Source organism: Balaenoptera physalus, assembly GCF_965194825.1.
Source record: "Balaenoptera physalus genome assembly, chromosome: 6".
NCBI lineage: Eukaryota > Metazoa > Chordata > Mammalia > Artiodactyla > Balaenopteridae > Balaenoptera > Balaenoptera physalus.
In genome coordinates this window covers 18,178,763-18,204,042 of record NC_138885.1, presented here as the reverse complement: position 1 = coordinate 18,204,042, position 25,280 = coordinate 18,178,763, and the positions used below count along the sequence as shown (strand labels likewise).

Here is a 25,280-nt window from a genome sequence, read left to right as displayed (position 1 = left end):
ATGTAAAATATGATGTCAAAAAGAGTAAACATGGGGGGGTACAAATACACGGTTGTTAAAATGTGTTCAAACTTAAGAGATCAGCAACTTAAAATAATCACAAAGATAGACAGATAGATTACTATATATAAACCTCATAGTAACCACAAACCAAAAGTCTATAATAGACACACACAAAAAACAAGAAAGTAATCCAAACAAAACACTAAAGATAATCATCAAAGCACAACAGAAGAGAGCAAAAGAAGAACAAAAAAACCCTTCAAAAACAACTCCCCTAAATTAACAAAATGGCAGTAAGTACATACCTATCAATAAGTACTTTAAATGCAAATGGACAAAATGCTGCAATCAAAAGACATAGAGTGGCTGAATAAATACAAGATTCATATATATGCTGCCTGCAAAAGACTCACTTCGGATCTAAAGACACGCACAGATGGAAAATGAGAGATGGAAAACGGTATTCCATGCAAATGTAAACAAAAAGAGAGCCAGGGTAGCAATACTTATATCAGACAAAATAGACTAAATCAAAGATTGTTGCAAGAGACAAAGAATGATACTACATAATGATCAAGGGATCAATCCAAAAAGAAGATATAAGGATTGTAAATATCTATGCACCCAACATAGGAGCACCTCAATACACAAAGCAAAGATTAACAGACACAAAGGAAGAAACTGACAGTAATACAATAATAGTAGGAGACTTTCACACGCCACTTACCACAATGGACAGGTCACCCAGACAGAAAATCAGTAAGAAAACCTGGCCTTAAATGACACATTACACCGTTAATAGGTATGTATAAAACACTCCATCCAAAAGCAGCAGAATATCCATTCCTTCCAAGTGCACGTGGAACATTCTCCAGGATAGATTACATGCTAGTCCACAAACAAGTGTTAGTAAATTTAAGCAGATTGAAATCATATCAAGCATCTTTTCTGACTACAATGAAAAGAATTAAGGACAGTCTCAGAGACCTCTGGGACAACATTAAATGCACCAACATTTGAATTGTAGGGGTCCCAGAAGAAGAAGAGAAAAAAAAAGTGACTGAGAAAATACTTGAAGAGATTATAGTCGAAAACTTCCCTAACATGGAAAAGGAAATAGCCAATCAAGTCCAGGAAGTGCAGAGAATCCTATACAAGATAAGCCCAAAGAGAAACACGCCGAGACACATATTAATCAAACTATAAAAAATTAAATACAAAGAAAAAATATTAAAAGCAGCAAGGGAAAAGCAACAAATAACATACAAGGGAATCCCCATAAGGTTAACAGCTAATCTTTCAGCAGAAACTCTGCAAGCCAGAAGGGACTGGCAGGACATATTTAAAATGATGAAAGGGAAAAACCTACAATGAAGATTACTCTACACGGCAAGGATCTCATTCAGATTCGATGGAGAAATCAAAAGTTTTACAGACAAGCAAAAGCTATGAGAATTCAGCACCAACAAACCACCTCTACAACAAATGCTAAAGGAACTTCTCTATGTGGAAAACACAAGAGAAGAAAAGGACCTACAAAAACAAACCCATAACAATTAAGAAAATGGTAATAGGAACATACATATCAAAAATCACCTTGAATGTAAATAGATTAAATGCTCCAACCAAAAGACACAGACTGGCTGAATGGATACAAAAACAAGACCCGTATATATGCTGTCTACAAGAGACCCATTTCAGACCTACGGACACATTCAGACTGAAAGTGAGGGGATGGAAAAAGATATTCCATGCAAATGGAAATCACAAGACAGCTGGAGTAGCACTATTCATATCAGATAAAATAGACTTTAAAATAAAGACATTAACAAGAGATAAGGAAGAACACTACATAATGATCAAGGGATCAATCCAAGAAGAAAACGTAACAATTATAAATATTTATGAACCCAGCACAGGAGCACCTCAATACATAAGGCAAATGCTAACAGCCATAAAAGGAGAAATCGACAGTAACACAATAATAATGGGGGACTTTAACACTCCACATACACCAATAGACAGATCATCCAGACAGAAAATAAATAAGGAAACACAAGCTTCAAATGATACAGCAGACTAGAGAGACTTAATTGATATTTTTAGGACATTCCACCCAAAAGCGGAAGAATACACTTTCTTCTCAATTGCACGTGAAACATTCTCCAGAACAGATAATATCTTGGGTCACAAATCAAGCCTTGGAAAATTTAAGAAAACTGAAATCGTATCAAGCATCTTTTCTGACCACAACGCTATGAGATTAGAAGTGAATTACATGAAAAAAACAGTAAAAAACAAAAATACATGAAGGCTAAACAGCACGCTGTTAAATAATCAAGAGATCACTGAAGAAATCAAAGAGGAAATCAAAAAATACCTAGAAACAAATTACAACGAAAACAGGACGATCCAAAACCTATGGGATGCAGCAAAAGCAGTTCTAAGAGAAACGTTCATAGCAATTCAAGCTCACCTCAAGAAACAAGAAAAATCTCAAATAAACAATCAAACCTTACACCTAAACCAACTAGAGAAAAGAAGAACAAAGAAAACCCAAAGTTAGGAGAAGAAAAGAAATCATAAAGATCAGAGGAGAAATAAATGAAATAGAAACAAAGAAAACAATAACAAAGATCATAAAATTAAAAGCTGGTTCTTTGAGAAGATAAACAAAATTGATAAACCTTTAGCCAGACTCATCAAGAAAAAAAAGGAGAGGACTCAAATCAATAAAATTAGAAATGAAAAAGGAGAGATTACAACAGACACCGCAGAAATACAAAAGATCATAAGACACTATTACAAGCAACTGTATGCCAATAAAATGGACAATCTGGAAGAAATGGACAAATTTTTGGAAAAGTACAACCTTCCAAGATTGAACCAGAAAGAATTAGAAAATATAAACAGACCAATCACAGGGAACGAAATTGAAACTGTAATTTAAAATCTTCCAACAAACAAAAGCCCAGGACCAGATGGCTTCACAGGCGAATTCTATCAAACATTTAGAGAAGAGCTAACACCCATCCTTCTCAAACTCTTCCAAAAAACTGCAGAGGGAGAAACACTTCCAAATTCATTCTACGAAGCCACCATCACCCTGATACCAGACACAGACAAAGATATCACAAAAAAAGAAAATTACAGACCAATATCACTGATGAACATAGATGCAAAAATCCTCAACAAAATACTAGCAAACAGAATCCAACAATACATTAAAAGGATCATACACCATGATCAAGTGGGATTTATCCCAGGAATGCAAGGATTCTTCAATATACGCAAAATAATTAATGTGATACACCATATTAACAAAAATTGAAGAATCAAAACCATATGATCATCTCAATAGATGCAGAAAAATCTTTTGACCAAATTCAACACCCATTTATGATAAAAAAAAAACTCTCCAGAAAGTGGGCATAGAGGGAACCTACTTCAACATAATGAAGGCCATATGTGACAAACCCACAGCAAGCATCATACTCAATGGTGAAAAACTGAAAGCATTTCCTCTATGATCAGGAACAACACAAGGATGTCCACTCTTGCCACTATTATTCAACATAGTTTTGGAAGCCCTAGCCAAGGCCATCAGAGAAGAAAAAGAAATTAAAGGAATACAAATTGGAAAAGAAGTAAAACTGTCACTGTTTGCAGATGACTTGACACTATAAATAGAAAATCCTAAAGATGCCACCAGAAAACTACTAGAACTAATCAATGAATTTGGTAAGTTTGCAGGATACAAAGTTAATGCACAGAAATCTCCTGCATTCCTATACACTAATAATGAAAGATCAGAAAGAGAAATTAAGGAAACAATCCCATTTACCATCGCAACAAAAAGAATAAAATACCTAGGAATAAACCTACCTAAGGAGACAAAAGAGCCGTACTCAGAAAACTATAAAAGACTGATGAAAGAAATTAAAGATAACGTAAACAGATGGAGAGATATACCATGCTCCTGGATTGGAAGAATCAATATTGTGAAAATGACTATAGTACCCAAAGCAATCTACAGGTTCAATGCAATCCCTACCAAATTACCAATGGCATTTTTCACAGAACTAGCACAAGAAATTTTACAATTTGTATGGAAACACAAAAGACCCCGAATAACCAAAGCAATCTTAAGAAAGAAAAACGGAGCTGGAGGAATCAGGCTCCCTGACTTCAGACTATACTCAAAGCTACAGTAATCAAAACAGTATGGAACTGGTACAAAAACAGAAATATAGATCAATGGAACAGGATAGAAAGCCCAGAGATAAACCCACACACATATGGTCACCTCATCTTTGATAAAGGAGGCAAGAATATACAATGGAGAAAAGACAGCCTCTTCAATAAGTGGTGCTGGGAAAAATGGACAGCTGCATGTAAAAGAATGAAATTAGAATACACTCTAATACCATACACAGAAATAAACTCAAAATGGATTAAAGACCTAAATGTGATACCGGACACTGTAAAACTCTTAGAGGAAAACATAGGCAGAACACTCTATGACATAAATCACAGCAAGATCCTTTTTGACCCACCTCCTAGAGTAAGGGAAATAAAAACAAAAACAAATAAGTGGGACCTAATGAAACTTCAAAGCTTTTGCACAGCAAAGGAAACCATAAACAAGACGAAAAGACAACCCTCAGAATGGGAGAAAATATTTGCAAATGAAGCAACTGACAAAGGATTAATCTCCAAAATATACAAGCAGCTCATGCAGCTCAATATCACAAAAACAAACAACCCAATCCAAAAATGGGCAGAAGACCTAAATAGACATTTCTCCAAAGAAGACATACAGATGGCCAAGAAATACGTGAAAAGATGCTCAACATCACTAATCAATAGAGAAATGCGAATCAAAACCACAATGAGGTATCACCTCACACTGGTCAGAATGGCCATCATCAAAAAATCTACAAACAATAAATGCTGGAGAGGGTGTGGAGAAAAGGGAACCCTCTTGCACTGTTGGTGGGAATGTAAACTGATACAGCCACTATGGAGAACAGTATGGAGCGTCCTTAAAAAACAAAAAATACAACTACCATATGACCCAGTAATCCCACTACTGGGCATATACCCTGAGAAAACCATAATTCAAAAAGAGTCATGTACCACAATGTTCATTGCAGCACTATTTACTATAGCCAGGACATGGAAGCAACCTAAATGTCCATCAACAGATGAATGGATAAAGAAAACGTGGCACACATATACAATGGAATATTACTCAGCCATAAAAAGGAATGAAATTGAGTTATTTGTAGTGAGGTGGATGGACCTAGAATCTGTCATACAGAGTGAAGTCAGTCAGAAAGAGAAAAACAAATACCGTATGCTAACGCATGTATATGGAATTTTAAAAAGCAGTACTGATGAACCTAGTGGCAGGGCAAGAATAAAGACGCAGATGTGGATAATGGACTTGAGGGCACGGCGGGGGAAGGGAAAGCTGGGATGAAGTGAGAGAGTAGCATGGACATATATACACTACCAAATGTAAAATAGTTAGCTAGTGGGAAGCAGCCGCATAGCATAGAGAGATCAGCTCGGTGCTTTGTGACCACCTAAAGGGACGGGATAGGGAGGGTGGGAGGGAGGCTCAAGAGGGAGGGTATATGGAGATATATGTATACATGTAGCTGATTCACTTTGTTGTACAGTAGAAACTAACACAACATTGTAAAGCATTTATACCCCAATAAAGATGTGGGAAAAAAAAATGCATGTACCCAAGACTTTTCTTATAAGTTGCTTAAAATAAGCAAAATTAAAAGCTTCCAACTAGTGGAAAAAAAAAACACCGCAGGGCTTCCCTGGTGGTGCAGTGGTTAAGAATCCACCTGCCAATGCAGGGGACACGGGTTCGAGCCCTGGTCCAGGAAGATCCCACATGCCGCGGATCTTCTAAGCCTGTGCACCACAACTACTGAGCCTGCGTGGCACAACTGCTGAAGCCCACACGCCTAGAGCCCGTGCTCTGCTACAAGAGAAGCCACTGCAATGAGAAGCCCGCGCACCACAACAAAGAGTAGCCCCCCGCTCGCTGGAACTAGAGAAAAGCCCACGTGCAGCAACAAAAAAACCCAACACAGCCAAAACTAAAAATAAATTAATTAATTAAAAAAAAAAAACCACAAGGAGATATCACCTGACATCTTTCAAAATGGCTATTATCAAAAAAGACAACAAATAACATGTGTTGATGAGGATGTGGAGAAAAGTGAACCCTCATGTTCTGTTGGTGGGAATGTAAATTGGTGAAGTTATTATGGAAAATAGTATGAATAGTCCTCAAAAAATTAAAAACAGTACTATCATACCATCCAGCAATTCCACTTCTGAGTATCCAAAGAAAACACAAACACTTGTTCAAAAAGTTATACGCACCCCCATGTTCATTTCAACATTATTTACAATAGCCAAGATATGAAAGCAACCTAAATGCCCATCAATAGATGAATGGATAAAGAAGATATGCATATATATATATATATATACACACACATATATATATGTATGTATATATATACACACACACATATATATATAATGGAATATTACTCAGTCATAAAAAAGAATGAAATCTTGCCATTTATGACAACATGGATAGACCTAGAGGGAAGTATGCTAAGTGAAATAAGTCAGACAGAGAAAGACAAATACCTTATAATTTCACTTCTATGTGGACTCTAAAAAACAAAACAAATGAACAAGTATAACAAAACAGAAACAGAGTCATCGATACAGAAAACCAACAGGTAGTTGCCAGAGAGGGTAGAGAGAAATAAATGAGGGAGATTAACAGGTACAAACTTCCAGATGCAAAATAAATGAGTCACGGGTATGAAATGTACAGTGGGAGGAATATAACCAATTCTTTTGTAATATCTTTGTATAGTGACAGATGGTAACTAGACTCATGGTGATCTTTTTGAAATGTGTAGAAATAGCGAATCACTATGCTGTGTACCAGGAACGAACACAGTGTTGTCGATCCATTATTGTGGCAAAATAAACTCATAGAAAAAGACATCAGATTCGTGGCAGGGGGTAAGGGTAGGGGGGAAATTGGATGCAGGTAGTTAAAAGGTACAAACCTCTGTTTATAAGATGAATAACTACTAGGGATGTAATGTACAACATGATAAATATAATGAACACAGCTGTACCTTATATATGAAAGTTGCTAAGAGAATAAATGCTAAGAGTTCTCATCGTAAGGACAAAAAATTTTTTCTATTTCTTTAATTTTGTATCTACAGAAGACGATGGATGCTCTCTAAACTTATTTAACATTTCATGATGTATGGAAGTCAAATCATTATGCTGTACGCCTTAAACTTACACAATACTGTATGTCAATTGTATCTCAATAAAACTGGAAGAAAAAAAAGAGAGCAGAGTCCCCAAACATAAGAAGGGTACTCAAGGGGACTTCCCTGGCAGTCCAGGGGTTCTGTGGGATCTGTGCTTCTACTGCAGGGGGCGCGGGTTCGAGCCCTTTCCCTGGTCAGGGAACTAAGATCCCACCTGCCTCGCCAGTGTGGCTAAAATAAAAAACAAAAACAACAAAAAAGAAACATGCACCAGACTTGGCATCCTGGTTTCTTCCCTCCTCATCCCTCACCGCCCGTAACAAGGCCCCCACAGCTGGACCACATCCTATTCGAAGAGCCCATCTCTTTGCTGAGGGAAAAACATGGACTTCGGAGTTGGACTGTAGCTCAAATCTCCATGGGTGATTACCTTGGGCAATTCTGAAAACCAAGGATAATTCTACTCTCATGATGGTGATGTTATAAGGAATAAAGTATAAAGGCCGGTCCCTTGACTGGCTGGTCCGGTGCTCTGATCAGCCTTAGCAGCAGAATGCTAGAGAAGAGGGAACAGGAAGTGCTCTGAACAAAACACCTATTTTGAAAGAAGGACCAAATGCTTCATTTTCTGGGCATCTCATAAGCCCCCCTGAATTTTAATATAACATGAGGAAGGGGACGTCGTCCCCTAAACTTCACTGAGACTGAATTTTCACTACCTTGCAAATGGAGGTTTGGAGCCTGACTTAAGTTTCTTTTTCAAAATAATGTGAAGTTTCTTCTGCCTAAGTGTCATGGAGCAAATTCCCACTTGTCATGCCTACATAGAGTTCCTATTACAACTCTAACTAGTCCTTACTACATATGGTGAGTTCAGTCGTTCCCAATTCATCCTTTTCTATTCTTTTTGAGTTAAAGAATCCCTTCCACATGTCGTAGATAGGTGCTCCTCAAGCTTTTAATCTGCGTAGGAATCACAGAGACCTGCACGCAATGCAGATTCTAATTCAGTAGGTGCGGGGTGTGGCCCAAGACTCTATAGTTTACAATTTCCAGGTGATGTGGATGCTGCTGATCTATGGACCACACGGTGAATATCAAGTTTGTAGAGAACATCTCTGGGGTGGGTGACGTCCAATTAACCACCCTATTAAAAATGCCGGTGCCCAGAACCAGTTTACTTTATAAGCAGCCATTACCCGCCACTCTTCATCAAGGGTATTTTTAGGCTTCCTTCTACAAGGCTCCACCTCTATACTTTGATGCCCCAACTAGAGAAATATTAAGCTCCTCGAAGGGGAGAATGAGCATCTTGATCTCTAAAGTCTAAATGACACCCTACACATTTTAGGATTTCGTAAATACCTGATGAATGAAGCGCTAAAGTGAAACGCGAAGACCGGTTGGAGAATTTAGAGCAGGGTGAAGCCGGTCCAGGAAGGCTTCCTGGAGGAAGGGGCCTTCAAGAGATTCAGTAATGAGAAAAACTCCAGGTCCAAGAAGGAGAACAGGCTACTTCTACACAGGTTTTCTTCACCCTCTGGAAAGCAAACTTCACTTGCCTCCCCTGTCGAGACAAACTTGAAAAACGGTGACAACACAGCAGCTGTCCTCTAAATATACAAAATATGCAGCTGTCCGTTCAACATGATATCTCATCCTTCAGAACTGTGGCACATAGAAAGTCGACCCATAAATTTCCCAGAAAGCTTTGTTTCTGCTGAGTAGGTCATGTCTTCCAAAGAATAATAATATGTAAAGCCAGAGACCAAATGAGTTTGCTTCTACCCCAATACCCTGTGTGTAGTGTTTTATTTCTAAGGTAAGCTGGATTTTTTTCCCCTTCACTAGAGAAAGAAGATGGCTTTTCTCTACAAATTCAATGAACCCCATCCCCCAACTGGGCCTGACTCCCACGTATGCAGGCCTTTGGTTTCCAGTATGATGCTGCAGCCTCTTGATCCCCGTCTGTCAGATCCTGGTACCACCACTGCTCTCCAGCTACCCAGCCCCCCTTGAGATGTGTAAAAGAGCCTGATGAGATGTCTGGCAGGCTTCTGCCCGCCAGAATGGCTCTTACACACAGTTAAGTGCAAACAGGAAATTTTGTCAAGTTTCTCAGTTGGCAGAAACCCTAACATCAGAAAATGGTTAAAGTTTGTTAGCCTGAGACATTTCTCATACTCAGACGTGCTTTCAGCACTGGGGTTGGCTCCCACTGTCCACCCCCCTTTTTCCATTTGAAGCTAAATGATGAAGAATGTAAGCGCTCTGCTCCGGTGAGAAGGCTCTGGAAAGCAGCAAAGCTGCCCATTCACTGATTCACCCAACTTTCGTTCAGCACCTTCCAAGTGCCAGGCTCTGAGGAAAAAGAGCTACGCAAAGCATGATAATTAAAAGATGAATCTACCACGGTCCTCCTCTTTGACAACCAAGGTATCCAGGGGTTCAAACTTCCAGCTGATGGGACTCAAACCTGCAAATTTTGAATTCCCCAAATAAGAGTCTAAAAGTCCAGAGAAAATCCCATGGTGCCCTGGATCATGGTAAATTTCCTAATCACTTGAGCCTTAGCAGGTGTTCAATAAATGGTGGGTGAATCCAGGAATGGCTGGGCCATGGGTACTGGTCTTAGAAGGTGGGACTTTTCACAGAGAAGCTTCTAGAGATTAGGTTTGGAAGCTATAACTAAGGCAGGACATGCGTCTACCTTGGAGCCCCTTATCAGAGTTCAGGGAATGTATCAGTTTTCTACTGCTACATAACAACATCTATTTATTAGCTCACATTTCTGTAGATCGGAACTCCAGAGCCGGCATGGCTGAGATCTCTGCTCAGGGTCTCATGGTATCAGCCAGGCTGAATTCTTTTCTGAAGGTGCTGGGGGGAAATCCACCTCTCAGCTCATTCAGATCCCCATTTCTTTCCTGGCGCTCAGCTCCTAGGGACCACCTACATTCCCTGCCAGTGACCCCTCCAGATCTCCAAAGCCAATAATAGAGAATGTCTCTTACCTCCCACCCCCTCTTGTGATTTGAATCTCTGAGGTCCCCTGTCTCTGACTTCTAGACCCAGATTTAAACGGTCTTGTGACTTGATTAAGCCCACGCAGAAAAATCTCCCTATTTTAAGGTCAACTGATTCGGGAACTTAATTACTTCTGCAAAATCCGTTCACTGCAACACCTTGATTAGTGTTTGACTGAATAAGTAGGAGCAGACGTATGTACACCAGGGCTCCAGAATTCCAGGAGTCATCTCAGATTTCTGCCTACCACAGGGAAGAGGAAGAAAGGCAGGTAGAGGCGAAGCGATTTCCTGAGGATCACAGTTTTGTGTGGTCCCCTTCCTACCCAAGAGCCCACCACTGTCAGGGAATTTCAATCCCAGCACCTGTTAAAGCAGTTCACAGCCACGGCGTCCCCAGCCCAGCAGGGTATTTGAAGGACTATCAGTGTGCACGGTCCCTGATCTCAGGAAGCCCCAAGAATAGCTGGGAGAGGGACTTCCCTGGTGGTCCAGTGGTTGGGAATGCACCTTCCAACGCAGGGGACACGGGTTCGATCCCTGGTCGGGGAACTAGGATCCCACACGCGGTGGGGCAACTAAGCCCGCGCGCCACAACGACTGAGCTCACATGCCTCAAATACAGAGCCCACGCGCCACAACTAGAGAGAAGCCTGCGCGCCGCAACGAAGGGCCTGCAACTAAGACCCGACGCAGCCAAAAATAAAATAAGCAAAGCAATTCTTTAAAAAAAAAAGAATAGTTGGGAGACAACACCTGGGACCCCATCTGAGAAATGGGGTCTCAGGTGGCTCATCTTTCACAGGAAGGTCAGTGTGGGAAGCTTGGAGGAAGAAGTGGGGACTTGAAATTGTCACTGAAGAACGAGCAGACCACTGCACAGTGGAGATAAGTTAGAGCGACTACGACCAAGCCAGCTCCTAACCAGAGCCTATGCAATGTGGAGGCGCTTGGGGCCTCCGTGCTGGGGACAGATAAGGAGCTGAAGGGAAGCAGAGTCACTCTCTGGCCATGGAAGGCGGCAGCGACAGCAAGAGTTGGACAAACCAAGAGCCAGAGGCACGAACAATGGCAGGAGGAACCATCTGGCATCAGGTGCTCCACCAGGATTGTGTCCCAGTGAAGGGTCGTCTCTTTTCCACTCTGGGAACATGACCAGGCCTGTATGTTGACTCCAATTGCAGTTCCACAAATGCTGTCACCCCACGGGCAGCAGCACAAATTTAACTGTACTGCTTCTCCCCTTAAAGCCCTTCAATGGCTGCCAAGGAGAAATGTCAAGCCCCTTAGCTATGGTCTTGTCTGAACCAGGTGGTATGGTGGCTGATCTTATCCACCAGGCTGGGTTCATGGTACATTAAAGGGAGGGCTACGGGGACTTCCCTGGCAGTCCAGTGGTTAAGACTCTGCGCCCCCAATGCAGAGGGCACAGGTTCGATCCCTGGTTGGGGAACTAAGATCCTCCATGCCGCCTGGCACAGCTTAAAAAAAAAAAAAAAAAAAAAAAAGGGAGAGACTATGGAGTTTAGAAGTCTTTTCTTCACCCTTCCTAAAACCTGGCTTTCAAGACCACTGCCTAGCCAAAGAGGTCAAGAAGTCCAGCTTCCGGACTCAAAACTGAAAACAATACCTTTAGACAAGGCAGTACCTGCTTTTTTGCTTCCCTGGGGTGACAAGCCTTCTGGTTAAGACTTGAGGGAGAGGGCTGCAAGTGAATGCAATTTAAGGGGAAAATAAAAACATATTGGTTGAATATTTTCAAAACACTGCCCCCGCTGCATCCTCTTTCCATCACCCTGAGGACACTCCTGTCAATAAGTGGTGAAAGGGCCTGCTAAGAAATAATTTTTCGAGTTGTCTCATTCCATTATCATCCGGTGAAACAGAGTTCAACAAGCACTGTTAAACACCGCCTTAATCACTTTCATTTCAGGGTTACTTCTGGCAGGTACACATAGTGAAAGCTGATATTCAGGGGCTGATTAACACAGACTGTTCCCTGGCTCAGGGGAGATAAAATCTCAAATGTCCTCCACGATGGCTTGACTTTTCAGAGGCCTGGGAAGAATCAGATCCCTTTCAAGAGAGCATCTTTAGCTTTGGACTAATCAGAAAAATTCTGAGGAATGGTAAGTTTCTAGAGGAAAGCACACCCAAGGGAAAACAGAACATCATTCCCCAATCCCAAGCTCAGGCCTGTTCAGGTATTTATTCAGTCAACAAAATTTCATTGAACATCTGCTGCGTGCCAGCCCCTATGCTAGGATGAAGGGCAGTGGGAAGCAAGATTAAGAATAGCTCCTGCCCTCAAGGAATCAGAAGGAAGGCAGACATCAATCAAATGATTTCACCATTAAATGTAAGATTATAACTGTGAGTCTTGTTTCAAGGGAGGTTAAATTAAGTCAGGGAGGATGGGCCATGCTTCCCGGGGGGAGATCTGAAGATGCTCTCGCTTGGTGAAGGTGCTGGTGGGGTCAGGTAGAGCATGGAGTGAGGCAGAAGAGCATTTCAGGCAGAGAAAACAACACATGCCAAGACCAGGTGGTAAGAGAGAGCCTGGCCATGGTCTACTGAAGGATTTAAAGGGGGGAATGGGGTAGAGAAATTAAGGAGTGTTATAGATTGAACTATGCTCCCCAAATTCATATGGTGAAGCCCTAACCCCCAATGTGACAGTATCTGGAGACAGGGCCTTCTGGGAGGTGACTGAGGTTAAATGAGGTCAGAAGGGCAGGGCTCTAATCTCATTGGACTGGCTTCCTTATTAACAAAAAGAAGAGATAAAGAGATCTCCCTCTCTGTGCGTACAGAGCAAGGGCCATGTGAGGAGTCAGTAAGAAAGCTGCTACTTGCAAACCAAAGAAGTCTCACCAGAAACCATCCCTGCCATCTCCCAGATCTCAGATTTCTAGCTTCCAGAACTGTGAGAAAATAAACGCCTGCTGTTTAAGCCCCACTATCTGTGGTATTTTGTCATGGCAGCTACCGCAGACTAACACAAAGGGAGAACTGCACCCGATGCAGTTGGAGGGGCAGCGCACCACGAGGTCCTTATGTTAAGGATTTTGATCCTTGACCTAAGAGCCATGGGAAGCCATTAACAGACTTGAACTTGATGGTCCTGGGAATGGGGGCATCAATGGGATCCCAGCACGAACAGCCTAGGCGAGGGTAGATGCAGACATTCTTCCAGTGATGCCGTGTCCAATCAAGGACCCTCAAAGTAGAAAAGGGGCTCCAGGAGCTCAAGCTCTTTGACAGTCCCTACAAAGGAAGGTGCTATCAGCGAGCAGGGCCCAGGTAAGGCTGAACGCATCTGTTTACAAGAACTGACAGCAGCGGTGGTAACCAGTCTTTTCTTCAGTGCTCAGTTCGCGGCCAAGGAGTAGAGGTGGAGAGTCAGGTGGGTTGTTGCAGGGTTGCAGACCAGCAGGGGAGCTGGGCAGAAGGAAAAGGCGGAGAGAGATGACAGTGGGATCCAAGTGGTGGGTCAGAGGACCTTGTCTAGTGGGGCAGGACAGGGCTCCTTGACACCCAGTTCAATATGCTTCCTCTGTGCTGTCTCTACACGCAAATGGCTTTTATTCTGAGTGGTTTTAGCATTAATAAGCTGAATGCATTGCTCGATGAAGGCTTCTGCTGTCTTATTACACTTTGGCAGCCCCCATGAGGCAGGCAACTAAGACAGAAGAACAGGCTTGCTAATGAATGGGAACTGGGATTCCAATATTCCCTTCCACGGGAACGATGCATCTCTCCAACAGAGAAATGAAATCTTTGAGGCAGCCTGATTATACAAATAAAGCAGCATTATTATATTTGTCTGCCAGGGTGATCACAGGACACTTGCAATTTATGACAGATATCACAAATAGAAAAATAAACATGAAGCACCGTTTATTATAGCCACATCCACCCCAGCAAAGGGAGGAGGAGAACAGAGGCAGCAAGCCGAATACTCGAGGCAAAACTTTTGTCCTGAAATATCCAAACATTTGAGTCAAAATAATCTCTCACTCTAAAAATGTCAGTAATTTACTCCTAGTGATATTTCCCTGAGAGACTGAGTTGGCTTAGCCCTTTACACCACAGAAATAGCCTTTACTAAGAAAATTAATGACACAAACATGACAGTAACACCAGAATTTAAACTAGTCAGGAAAACAATTATTTAAAAATTCTTTGGGCACTTCAGAGCATTTTAAGGCATTCATTTTCATGTCATCAGTTGATATACACAAGGGTATAGAGATTGATTTTTCAATTAATTATATTTCTGCATATGGCCTGTATGTGGGGTGCAGAACTTCATGAAGTCAACGAAAGGGAAGCTAGAGAAACACATGAATCAAACGACAAGCCACTGACAAAGGAAGGTCTGGCCGAATTAAACCAGTTAATCCTGAAACAATGGGAAATTGACAAGGATGATGCTAAAACAGGTACTTCAACGAGGATGAATTAAATAGCAACGAATTAAGAGAAGCTCTTGGGAGAAAGCTTTCTTTATAATCTTGCTGTTCCAGAAAATCAAACACAATGGCTATCACAACTGTTTTGTCGGAAAAATTACAAGTGAAGCACTTGTTTCATTCTGAAAAGCATTATTATAAGAATTCACATATGATTAAAAACTATGTTTGATAAAATATAAGACAAATTTCTTTTCATAATTTTCACTTTTGTTTTTCACAATGACATCCCAATAAAACCTCTTTTCATGGGAAATTTTGGACTCCATTTTAAGAAACTAATTGGAAGAGTTTGTTTCAGGTACTGATTGTGAAGAGGAGCCACTGTCAACATCTCAGCTTTCTTTCTCTGTCTCTCCCGTGAACACGTAACTTTGACCTCACATCTGAGGTCTTCAGACCCAGAGGATATGATTCTGATCTCCTCCTTGCTTCTCTCTGGCCCATCCCACAAATATCCAAATATGCGTCAACCTTCTTTTTAGAGTAGTTCAGTTCAGCAGCAGCTCTCAATCTTGTTTCCATCCAAATACACTTGGGGCTAAATCCACATTCAAGATATTCTCCAAGATCAACCCAAGTCGATGTGCAATTCCCATCACTCTCTGCGGCTCCTCCCCGTTCCCTCTGACTCAGGAGAGCAAATCAGAATGCCAAAAAAAAGTGTACCTATTACAGAGTCCTAAGCCTCTATGATGTTTCTTTAATTTCGTAATTTCACAATTATCTGTAAAAACATTTTTCATAACTATGGTTGAAAGCCCATCACTACCCTACAGGTCCTTAGGAGGTAGGCGTAACCTAGTCCCAATCACTTTACGCTCTTGCAAGTTACAAATTACAACTCTCCGTTTAAACTACTCTTGTTCCACTTTGAGTGGGTGACATCTGACAGCAAGCCACATGTGCAACAGACACAAACACGAGTGTCTGTGGACCTGGGTGCCCCACGCATTGAAAATAACTCCAAGTGAGAGTTCAGAAATATAAGATGGAAGGTCTGGGAAGAAAACAAAAAAAGATGGAAGGTCTGGGAAACTCTCTTGAAAGGAAGACTCATTTTGCATATTCTCAACATCTAAAGTATAAAGAGACAAATGCACCAGTTCCTTGCCTCCAGAAGAGACAGGAATCCAGACCAGGCAACCTCTGTTCTGGCATGGGACAAGTCATATTAGCCGTGACCGTGCAAAAAGAAATAAGTCTAGTACTGATTTCTCACTGAGCTGACAAGAGGCAAGAAGGGACACTCATGTGTCCAGAAATGTGTACTTTCACATTATTATTGTTTTCTTCTGCAAATTGCTTGAGAGCTAGGAGGTGTCCCCGCATCTCTTTCCCTCCCAGAGTTCCCAATTTGTTTTCATTATTCACCAGCCCAGCACCTCAGCTAGAGTGAGGCACAATAGCAAAAGATGCAGAAAGGAAATTTAATATGTTCTACATAGACTTCCTCATCTTGGCTAGATTTATGAATTTCCCTTCTGTTATGCAGAAGTTAGCCTTTTTAACAATGAGGGGGGAAATTCCTTAATTGTTTTTTTATTGCCTCCAGAGCTCCAAAGACATTGTGCTGTGTTGTCATTTACATTTCACATTAAATGCAAAATGTTTGAAATGAGCAAATATTTGTTTTAATTTGATACATCTGTTAACTCAAGTGCTAACAAGACAGCTAAATCACTATGTTAAATTCAGCGATTTCTAAACAATTTATATATTCATTTGTTCTGGGTTAAAAATGCCCCAAAGCATAAGTTTTATGAAACACAAAGTAAATTGCATTGTATCAATCTGATGGATGCAGGGCATGATTTCTTCCTCTTCACTCCATTAATTTATTTCCTAACTTGAGTTAATTAGTGAGGCTCCTATTTTTAAAAGCTCTTTGAAATTCACTGGGAGTGGGAACAGTTGCAAGAACTGCTTTGGAAACCTAGGGTAGAGGAAATGGGCTAAATACAAATGGTAAATTCCCCCAAGACATTATCACACATTGAGCACCTGATTGCCATTCAACAATCTATGCTGGGAACACAGTGGGTGATTAATACATAGTTGTTACAAGAAAGCGGAGAGAACAACAAGGAAAGAATGAGCGCAGCTGAGAGAGCAGACTCATTCCAGGTGATTACTAACTGGATGAGATATCTCCAAGTTCCTATTTGTCTCTACATAAAAGTCTGTGACATTCTGATTTTATGTCTGAATGGAGACATAACTCCAACATGGAGACTGACTTCAACTTGGAACAATACCCACTAGGAGAAGAGATATCTATTCAGAGAAATGAAAATTTTTTAAATAAAAAGAGATTGGTACAATAGAGAACAAGGATGAATCAATTATTTTTTTCCTTGGTCAAATGCAGTCTTAATTCCTAAATTAAGGTGGGAGATTTAAAAAAAAAAAAAGGAAATTCATTCATACTAAACTATAAATTACTGCTAAAAGTTTAAAATATGCCTACGGGTATATGGCGGAAAGAAGAACTAGTCTTTCAACAGATGTTCAAGCAAATCCAATGTCCGTTTCTTCCTGGAATATTTTGGGCAGAAGCCAATGGGCAAGAGAGATTGAGTTGGGTTGGGTGCCCTTCCTAAGTCCCTAGACAATGTCACCTGCTACAGACGCCTTACTCCAATTTCCAGAAAGGCTGCAACACCTTATCAAAGTCCTGCTTTATTTCATTTTCCTTTCCCCATGAGCCTGTGAAAAAGCCACAGGCAGCCACTCATTTCCCTGCCCTTGTAATGGCAAAGAACAAATCTGACTCCATCTTGGATCTGTTTCCTTTACTTTAACCTTTGTATTCTATTGCTTTTGCCACAAGAATGTTGCCTACAGCCTGAAATATACAGGATGGCCCACTCTCCAGGCTCTGACCTTTCAAGATATAACATGTTTCCATTCATATAGAGATAAAAAGTTGCAGAACAGAGAATAACATCTGTCTTGTTGGAGGTTTATAGGAACATCCTGACCTGACCTACCTGTACAGCTGCAAGAACAAAGGATTCCGGCACCAAGAAGTTTGCAACAAGCAGCCACACCCCCTCCCCCTTAAATATAAAAGAAGTTTGAACTCCAACTCAGGTAAGATGGTTCTTTGGGACCCTAGTTCACCCTCTTCTCGCTCTGCTGGCTTTCTGAATAAAGTCATTATTCCTGGCCCCAACACGTGGGCTCTCAATTTACTGTCCTGCTGTGCGGCCAGCAGTGTGAGCTTGGACTCGGTAACACGCTGAGAACCAAGGTTAGAATCTGGGAGCTGCACCTGAGTGCATTTGAACTAGGTCTTCTCTAAGCCTGAAATTGCTCCTCTATGAAATGGAAATATAAGCCAAGAGCACAGCGCCTGATGCAAAGTCAGCACCCCCACACCGAAAACGCCCTCCTGTCATTTCGCACAGACCCAGAGTCAAGTCAGGTCAGTTGTAGGGACACACCAGAAGCCAGGGGCATGGCTGGGACAATACCCAGTTCTTTCCATTTCTCTTCAAGTGCCTTCCAATTTTCTTTCCTAACTCCTTGCCCTAGAACCTGTTTCTCAGGTTTCCCACACCAAAACAAACAGCACCATGATTTATTCCTTCTCTGATGCCACACTGGAAAGGGAGCTGGGGAAAAGGGGAAACATTGCCCTAACAGCTCCCCCTTGACTCACACACACCCACAAGGATATCTTTTTCTTTTTTCCGCTACAAGACATTTTTAAAAACTCTTTGCTCCAGTACACTTGGTGTGTCTCCATGAAAGCCCACCAGGCCCCTCTTCTGAGGCCTTGGGGGGCTACTGATCACGGACCCCTTCCTTCCTGGCACACAGGAGGATCTGACTTCAAATATCTGCATCAAAAGAAAAGTGTGGAAAACAAAGCGAGTTCTCTGCAAGGGAACTGGTATTTGGGATGATCAATCAAGTCTCAGGAAATCTGTGAAGCCAGATTTTCTGAATCAGACAAACAAGCCAGCCGGTCCAGCCATGTTTCTGTGTTAAGAAACAGATCCACCAGGGCAAACATGCCAGCACTACCTTGGGGAGTGTGTGTCTGAGAGCTCCAGTTTCTTAAGACTTGGGTAGGAAATCACTTTGGGGGACTAGAGTCCCAGCCTGTGTGTGTTCCCGACAGCCTCGTTTCTACAAAGGAGGAGAAACATGGGAACACGATCTAATTGCCTGAGAAAGGTTCTCCAGGATAAAGATGGGCTAGATAAGGATGCTGCCTTCCATCTTCACACAACTGGGTCCTTCTCAAAGGACTTTCACCTGTCTCATATTACCTAAGTGGACCCTCACATTTCTCAGTGTTATCTCCATTTTACCCAGGCTATTTTGTGACTTGGCCAGTCATCGCACAGCCGCCACTGCGGAACATACCCAGCCCTTCCGACTGCTGGGCTAGTGCTCTTTTGACCATAACCCAAGTCCCCAAAGCAGAGAGAAGAAACATGCAGAGGCTGAGATCCATGCCTCTTCAGCCTCAACGAACCGAGGTTCACACTCTCAAGGCAAGACTCGAGTTTAGAGGACCGCGGGCGGTGACGGGGTGGGGGTGGGGGTGGGGGGGTGAGGGCGGCTCCCAGGAGGCCCTCCACCCAGGACTCACTCAGGAAGATGATGGTCTGCCTCCGGGCGCTCCTGCTCTCCTCGCTCTCCGACTTCCTGCCCTGCAGCTGCTGCCCCTGCGCGGCCAGCGTGCCCTGCTTACTCCTCGTGAGCGCCCGCATCATACTCCAGCACATGAAGGCCACGGAGAACAGGACCACGAGGTAGATGACGAAGGCACCGAAGATGCTGGACTGGAACACGGTCCAGCGGCTGGACAGGTTGGTGCAGATGGACATGTTGGAGCTCTCCGGTTGCTCGTGGTGGCGGGTACGGGAGCGGTTGCACGTGAGACCGCGGTGACTGGGCACGTTCACCAAGGGGTACTCGACTCCCATGGCAAAAAGCAAAGGCAACGCCACCAGGGCGGAGGTGACCCAGACGAAGGCAATCAGCAGCTTCACGTGGCAGGGCCCCGACATGGCCTTGTACCGGAAGGGGTGGCAGATGGCGATGTAGCGCTCGAAGCTGAGCGTCAGCACGTGCAGCAGCGTGGCGTAGCTGCAGGCCTCGAAGAGGAACGTGTGAAGCTTGCAGGGCACGGTGTAGCTGGGCTTGGTCAGGGGATTCCAGATGATGCTGTAGAACTCCACGGGCATGCCGACGAGGAAGACCAGGATGTCGGAGCAAGCCAGGCTCACCATGTGATCCGTCACCTCCTTCTGCAGGTAGCCCTTCTTCTGCAGCACCTGGGTGACCCGAATGGTGACGCTATTCCCCAGGATGCCCACCACGAAGATGGCCAGGTACACCAGGATGAGGGTGATTTTGATCCAGGAGGCCACCTCGAACCCGGGAACGTGGCTGTGATCGATGACATGGGAGCAGTCACTGCCAGGACGGCTGGGCGAAGCCATGAGGAAGACAGCCGGCCAAGACCTTCTGAACTCCCCTTCCTCCTCCCTGCGCGGCCCGAAGTTCTCGGCCGCAACTCACTAGCGTGGGTGCAGGGCTTTTGCCAGCTCACCTGGAAAAGGTAACAGGCTTTCGGGCGCTTTCACGGACACTTCCCGGAGCAGCCCAACCTAGCCGAGGCTGGAGGCGGCCGAGGGTGGGGTTTGGGGGGGGTGTGTCTGGGCGAGGCGGGGAGAGCACGGAGGAAGGAGGTTCCAATCTCGCTGCAGCCAGTCAGCCCGCAGGCCCCAGCGCGCAGGCCCTTCCCTTCTCTGTCCCGGGCGCTCCCTTCCCGGCTGCCTGGCCCTGGCGCGCCAAACCCACCCTCCGGGAGCGCACGCTCCCGAACGGCTGGAGGCGGGGTGGTCAGCGATTAATCATTAACCGCGGCCGCCTGAGCTCCCGGCCGCAGACCCAGCCCAGCGGGGGCGTGCTCGGCTCACACACATGGTCCCGACACCAGATCTTGGCCCCGGAGCACGGGGCGACGGGTGGCCCCATCTCACCCGCCGCCCACGCGGCCGCCGCCGAGTCAGCGTCGCCGTCCGGTCCCGCGCGCATCCCACCGCGGGGAGGCGCAGCCGGGGGGAAGCTGGAGTGCGCTCCCGGGCTTAGGCGGGGAAAGACCAAGCTGCCCCCTCCTGCCCTGGGGTCCCTTCGAAGGTTTGGGCCACCACGGCCCGTTTGGGGGGCGGGGGACGGTGGACCCGGGCGCCCGCCTCGGTCGCTGGCCAGTTGGCTGGGCCGCCCTGGCGCAGCCAGCAGGCTTTCGCCTCCTTGGTGCCCTGCCGTCGGGCCCTGGGGTGTTGGCACTGGACGGTCAGGCTGTGCGCTGGCTGGAGCCGCTGCGCCAGGAAGTCGCCCCCAAGCAGGCTACGAGGTTCCCAGAGCAGCCCTGCATCTCCCCCAAAGCCTCCCGGGCGTTCTGCGCAGGGCCTGCCTCACCTTCCTGCCGAAGGACCCGAGGAGCGCGGGCTCCCTCCTTTCAGTTTCACTCCACAGCTCAGGCCCCTCTCCCGGCGGCAGCGGCGGGAAGTCCTTAACTGGGGACATGTATATGAATGAGGGTGGCACCATCCGCCAGGTTGCCCCTGGTGGGAAGCGCGTCCTCCCAGGGAGCTGCGACCAGGACATCAAGGGCAGTAGGAGGGGGTAAACATGGCGATAAGGATCATGATATTTTCCCTCTTCTCAGAAGAGGAAAACCTCTAGTGGGCCCATCTTCATCTTCTAATTCTAAAATCAGAAGGAACTTTGCCGGGGGAGGTAGGGGGCTGTCCTATGCGTTGTAGAATATTTAGCATCTTCATGTCCCACGCTGAATAGCGACAGCCAGAATGTGTCCAGACGTTGCCAATTGTCCTCTGAGGGGGCAAAACTGCCCCAGGTGGAGAACCACTGTCTTGAAGGAAGAAACTGGAACCTCTTCGTCCGTTCATCCTGAGGGTGTAGCACAGGCCTGTCCAAAAAAGCATCCTTAAATTATCACAGCCACTGCCCTGTGATGTGATCGTTTTAAAGATGAAAAAACTGAGGTGTCCAGAGGATAGGCGCTTCCCCAAGGCCATAATAAAGTGAGTGAGGGACTTGAAAACCCAGATCCGTCAAACCCTGGGTATACCTACGCTCCTAACAGGGAGGGAATTCTGGGAGCACAGAAGGTGCTCCGGAGCTGAGTCCAGAACGATACACGAAGAGAAACAGGGACTGTATTTTCTGAACCCAACCCTGGGCATGTGGTTTGAGGCCCTCGGCGAATGTTTGATTTTGACACTGTCTCCGAGGGAAAAAAAAAAAAAAGTTGTATGGCCACTGGATCTTTACAGTTAGCACCCTAGGTGGCTATAGCTATTTTTTCTCTCCCTTCTCTGTTAAATTACAAGCTCTAAGGCCAAGAAATCTCTCTTTTCCCTTTCTGATACTACTCCACAGAGCCCTAAATAGTACGTTTGGCCAACCCCCCTTCCCCCCACCGTTTGTGCTATTTGACCTACTTGCTGGCGGAGAAGCTCTTAACTCATTGCCTCATTGGTGAACTGTGCTTAGCTACATGACCTCAATTGCCATGTAGGGGCCGCACAAAGCTCACAGGGTAAGCATGGACTCTTGGAGCTTTCGCAACTACAGATTAGAATCCTGAGTGGACTCCTCTGCAAAAGGCCCTGACTGGTTATTTGCTGTCCCAGAGTGACTGAGAAAAAGGGCTAGGAAGACCCCACCACCACCACCAGCATACAAACACATCCCTGGCCCTGCCCACTTCTTTCTTCTAAAGAGGAAACAAGCCAGGAACCTCACCCATCTTCCTCAGCCCTGCCACTGATTCTTCCTTTGAAAATCTCCTCTTGGTCATTCTCTGAGCCCCTATTACGTGCCAGGCACTTTCCCATAATTCATTTCTTTCAGTCCTCACAAGGCTGCAAGGTGGACGTTATTACCCCATTATACAGATGAAGAAACTGAGGATAAGGAAAATTAAGTGACCTACCATTAAAGGTTGGGGGCAGGCTTCAAACCCAGGTCTGTCTGGCTCCAAAGCCCTCTCCACTCTGGAATGCTATCTCTCTGTGCAGGACAAGACTGTTGTCAGGCTGATAGTGGCATTTTGGGGAGAGAGACTTTTTTTAAGTCACCAGTTCTGATGCTTCTCCTCTCCCCAGCTGCGGCATGCCAGTCATCCTGCAATGTATTTGATAATTCCAATTTGTTCTGCTCAGACAAGATTTCCATTATTGTCCAATTTCTTTCATCAAATTTTTTTTCTTTCACGAAGTGTGAACAAGGATTACAAATGCATGGCCAAATGGTGAGAATCAAGCTCATTAAAATTCGCTCCTTACAGTAGAGACGGAAAAATGCATTTTGAACAAAGGTCCAGGAGAATTGAATTTCCATTTCGCCTTTGCTTTTCCTAAGACCAATTAAAAAGTGTTTAACGTGCTCTCACTTGTTGATAAGAGACTGGTATAACACCTTGCCTGGCTCTGTGTAATCTAGATTTTTTATTAGCATATTGTATGCGGGGAGGAGGGGAGGAAGAAAAGTAATGAAAAGTGAGAGGAAGGAATACTTGAGGTACTCTTTGATATCAGCTCTACTCAAGGGTCATTTTAGTGTCTACACAAATTTATATTCACATTTTACACATTCCAGGTGACCTTTGGGGTCTTCTAGGCTAGTGGCTTTCACACATTTTTTAAGCACTAATTTTTATAATAAAATCTTACATTGGCACCCAAAGTTTAAAAAAAAACAAAACACACACACTTACATATACATACCTATTGTATTTTTGTAAATTTAAATTTATTTTGTATGCTCAAATTCACATTTACTCATTTAAAATCAATAATACCCTAAAAAGTGAATAACACCTTGTTTACAAAGGTTCATGGTAAAATCATAGTGACTATACTCTAAGCTATAAAGAGAACTTCAATAACTTTCAAAACTTAACAGTGTAGATAACTTTACTTATAATGCAATATAACTAACAAGTCATAACAGAACCAGAAAAGTGAAACATAAAACTCCACCATCTCAAAAGAAAACCAAAACCAAAATTGCAAAGTATCTAGAGAATAATGACCACAAAAAGACTGCCTATCAGAACCTGTAGGAAATAGCTAAAGGAGTTCTCAGAGAAAAATTCAGAGCCCTAAATATTTATTCTAATAAACAGGAAAGAATAACAGTAAGAGAAGTTATGAAAAGAATAAAATTAAGGAAAACAAGAAGGGATTAATAAAAGATCAAAGGAATTATGAAAGAACTAAATAGAGCTAATAAATAATCTCAAAACTTTTTTTGAAGTAGGACTAGCCATCAAGAATGACTAGAATCGGAATGGGAGCCTGTGACTCCCAACTCCCACAGCACAGACGTGAGCCCCTCAGAGAAGAGAGACTCGCGAGGTGATCACCCACACTTGCTGCCTGGAGGAACTTTCCAGACGATGATGCAGGGAGGGACTCGAAGCAGAACATGGTTATCTTGCTGAGTTGAAGAGGCAGATTGGAGCGCAGGAAGCAGAGGCTACTAGACTTCACAGAGCAGAACACTGAAAGGACGGAGGGACACAGAAAGAGTGGCAGAAATCCATACAGAGGTTCTCTTGAGTCTTTGGCAGAATCCTGAGTGGACATGTGGAGGTGAGATTCCAGGAGCTGGCGAAGTATGACTACTGAGGGAAGAACAAATGCTGGCACTGTAATCCAGACAATTCCCAAGGTCCCAAAGAGCTGGGAGATGCTGAAGTTCCAACCAGTGAGTGAAGAGACCTCATTGAACCAACCCTGGAAGGGCCAGATCTTAGTAATAGAACTAGCCACAGAGCCAAGGCTACTCTAGACCTGCCGTAGCAAAGACATTGACCTGAGCTACCTAATAGGGTAGTCACTAGCTCATTACACTGGAAATACGGCTAGTCCAAGCTGGGATGTGTTGTAAGTATAAAATATATACCACATTTCAAAGGCTTTTTATGAAAAAAAAGAATGTAAATGTAATTGTTTCTATATATTGATTTCATGGTGAAATGATATAATGGCTATAATGGGTTAAATAAAATATATTATTAAAACTAATTTCACTAATCCAAAAAGATACATGCATACCAATGTTCATAGCAGCATTATTTACAATTGACAAGTTATGGAAGCAACCTAAGTGTCCATCAGCAGATGAAGGGATAAAGAAGATGTGGTCCATATATATATAATGGAATACTACTCAGTCTTAAAAAAGAATGAAATTTTGCCATTTGCAGCAATATGGGTGGACTTGGAGGGCATCATGCTAAGTGAAATAAGTCAGAAAAAGACAAGTACTGTATGATATCACTTGTATGTGGAATCTAAAAAAAAAAACAAACTAGTGAATATAACAAAAAAGAAACAGACTCACAGATATAGAGAACAAACTAGTGGTTG

The 25,280-nt window shown here is 43.7% G+C and overlaps 1 protein-coding gene across 1 annotated transcript in view; it reads right to left on the bottom strand.

The window, feature by feature from the left end:
• The window catches only part of GPR39 (G protein-coupled receptor 39), a gene marked incomplete at its 3' end in the record, with an annotated part of 229,972 nt that extends 209,471 nt beyond the window's left edge, over positions 1-20,501 (bottom strand). The window contains exon 1 of the mRNA XM_082465914.1: positions 19,457-20,501. Within this exon, the coding sequence (XP_082322040.1) occupies positions 19,457-20,312 (856 nt within the window). The 5' untranslated portion in view covers positions 20,313-20,501. The remainder of the gene's footprint in view (positions 1-19,456) is intronic.
• Positions 20,502-25,280: the final 4,779 nt, after the last annotated feature.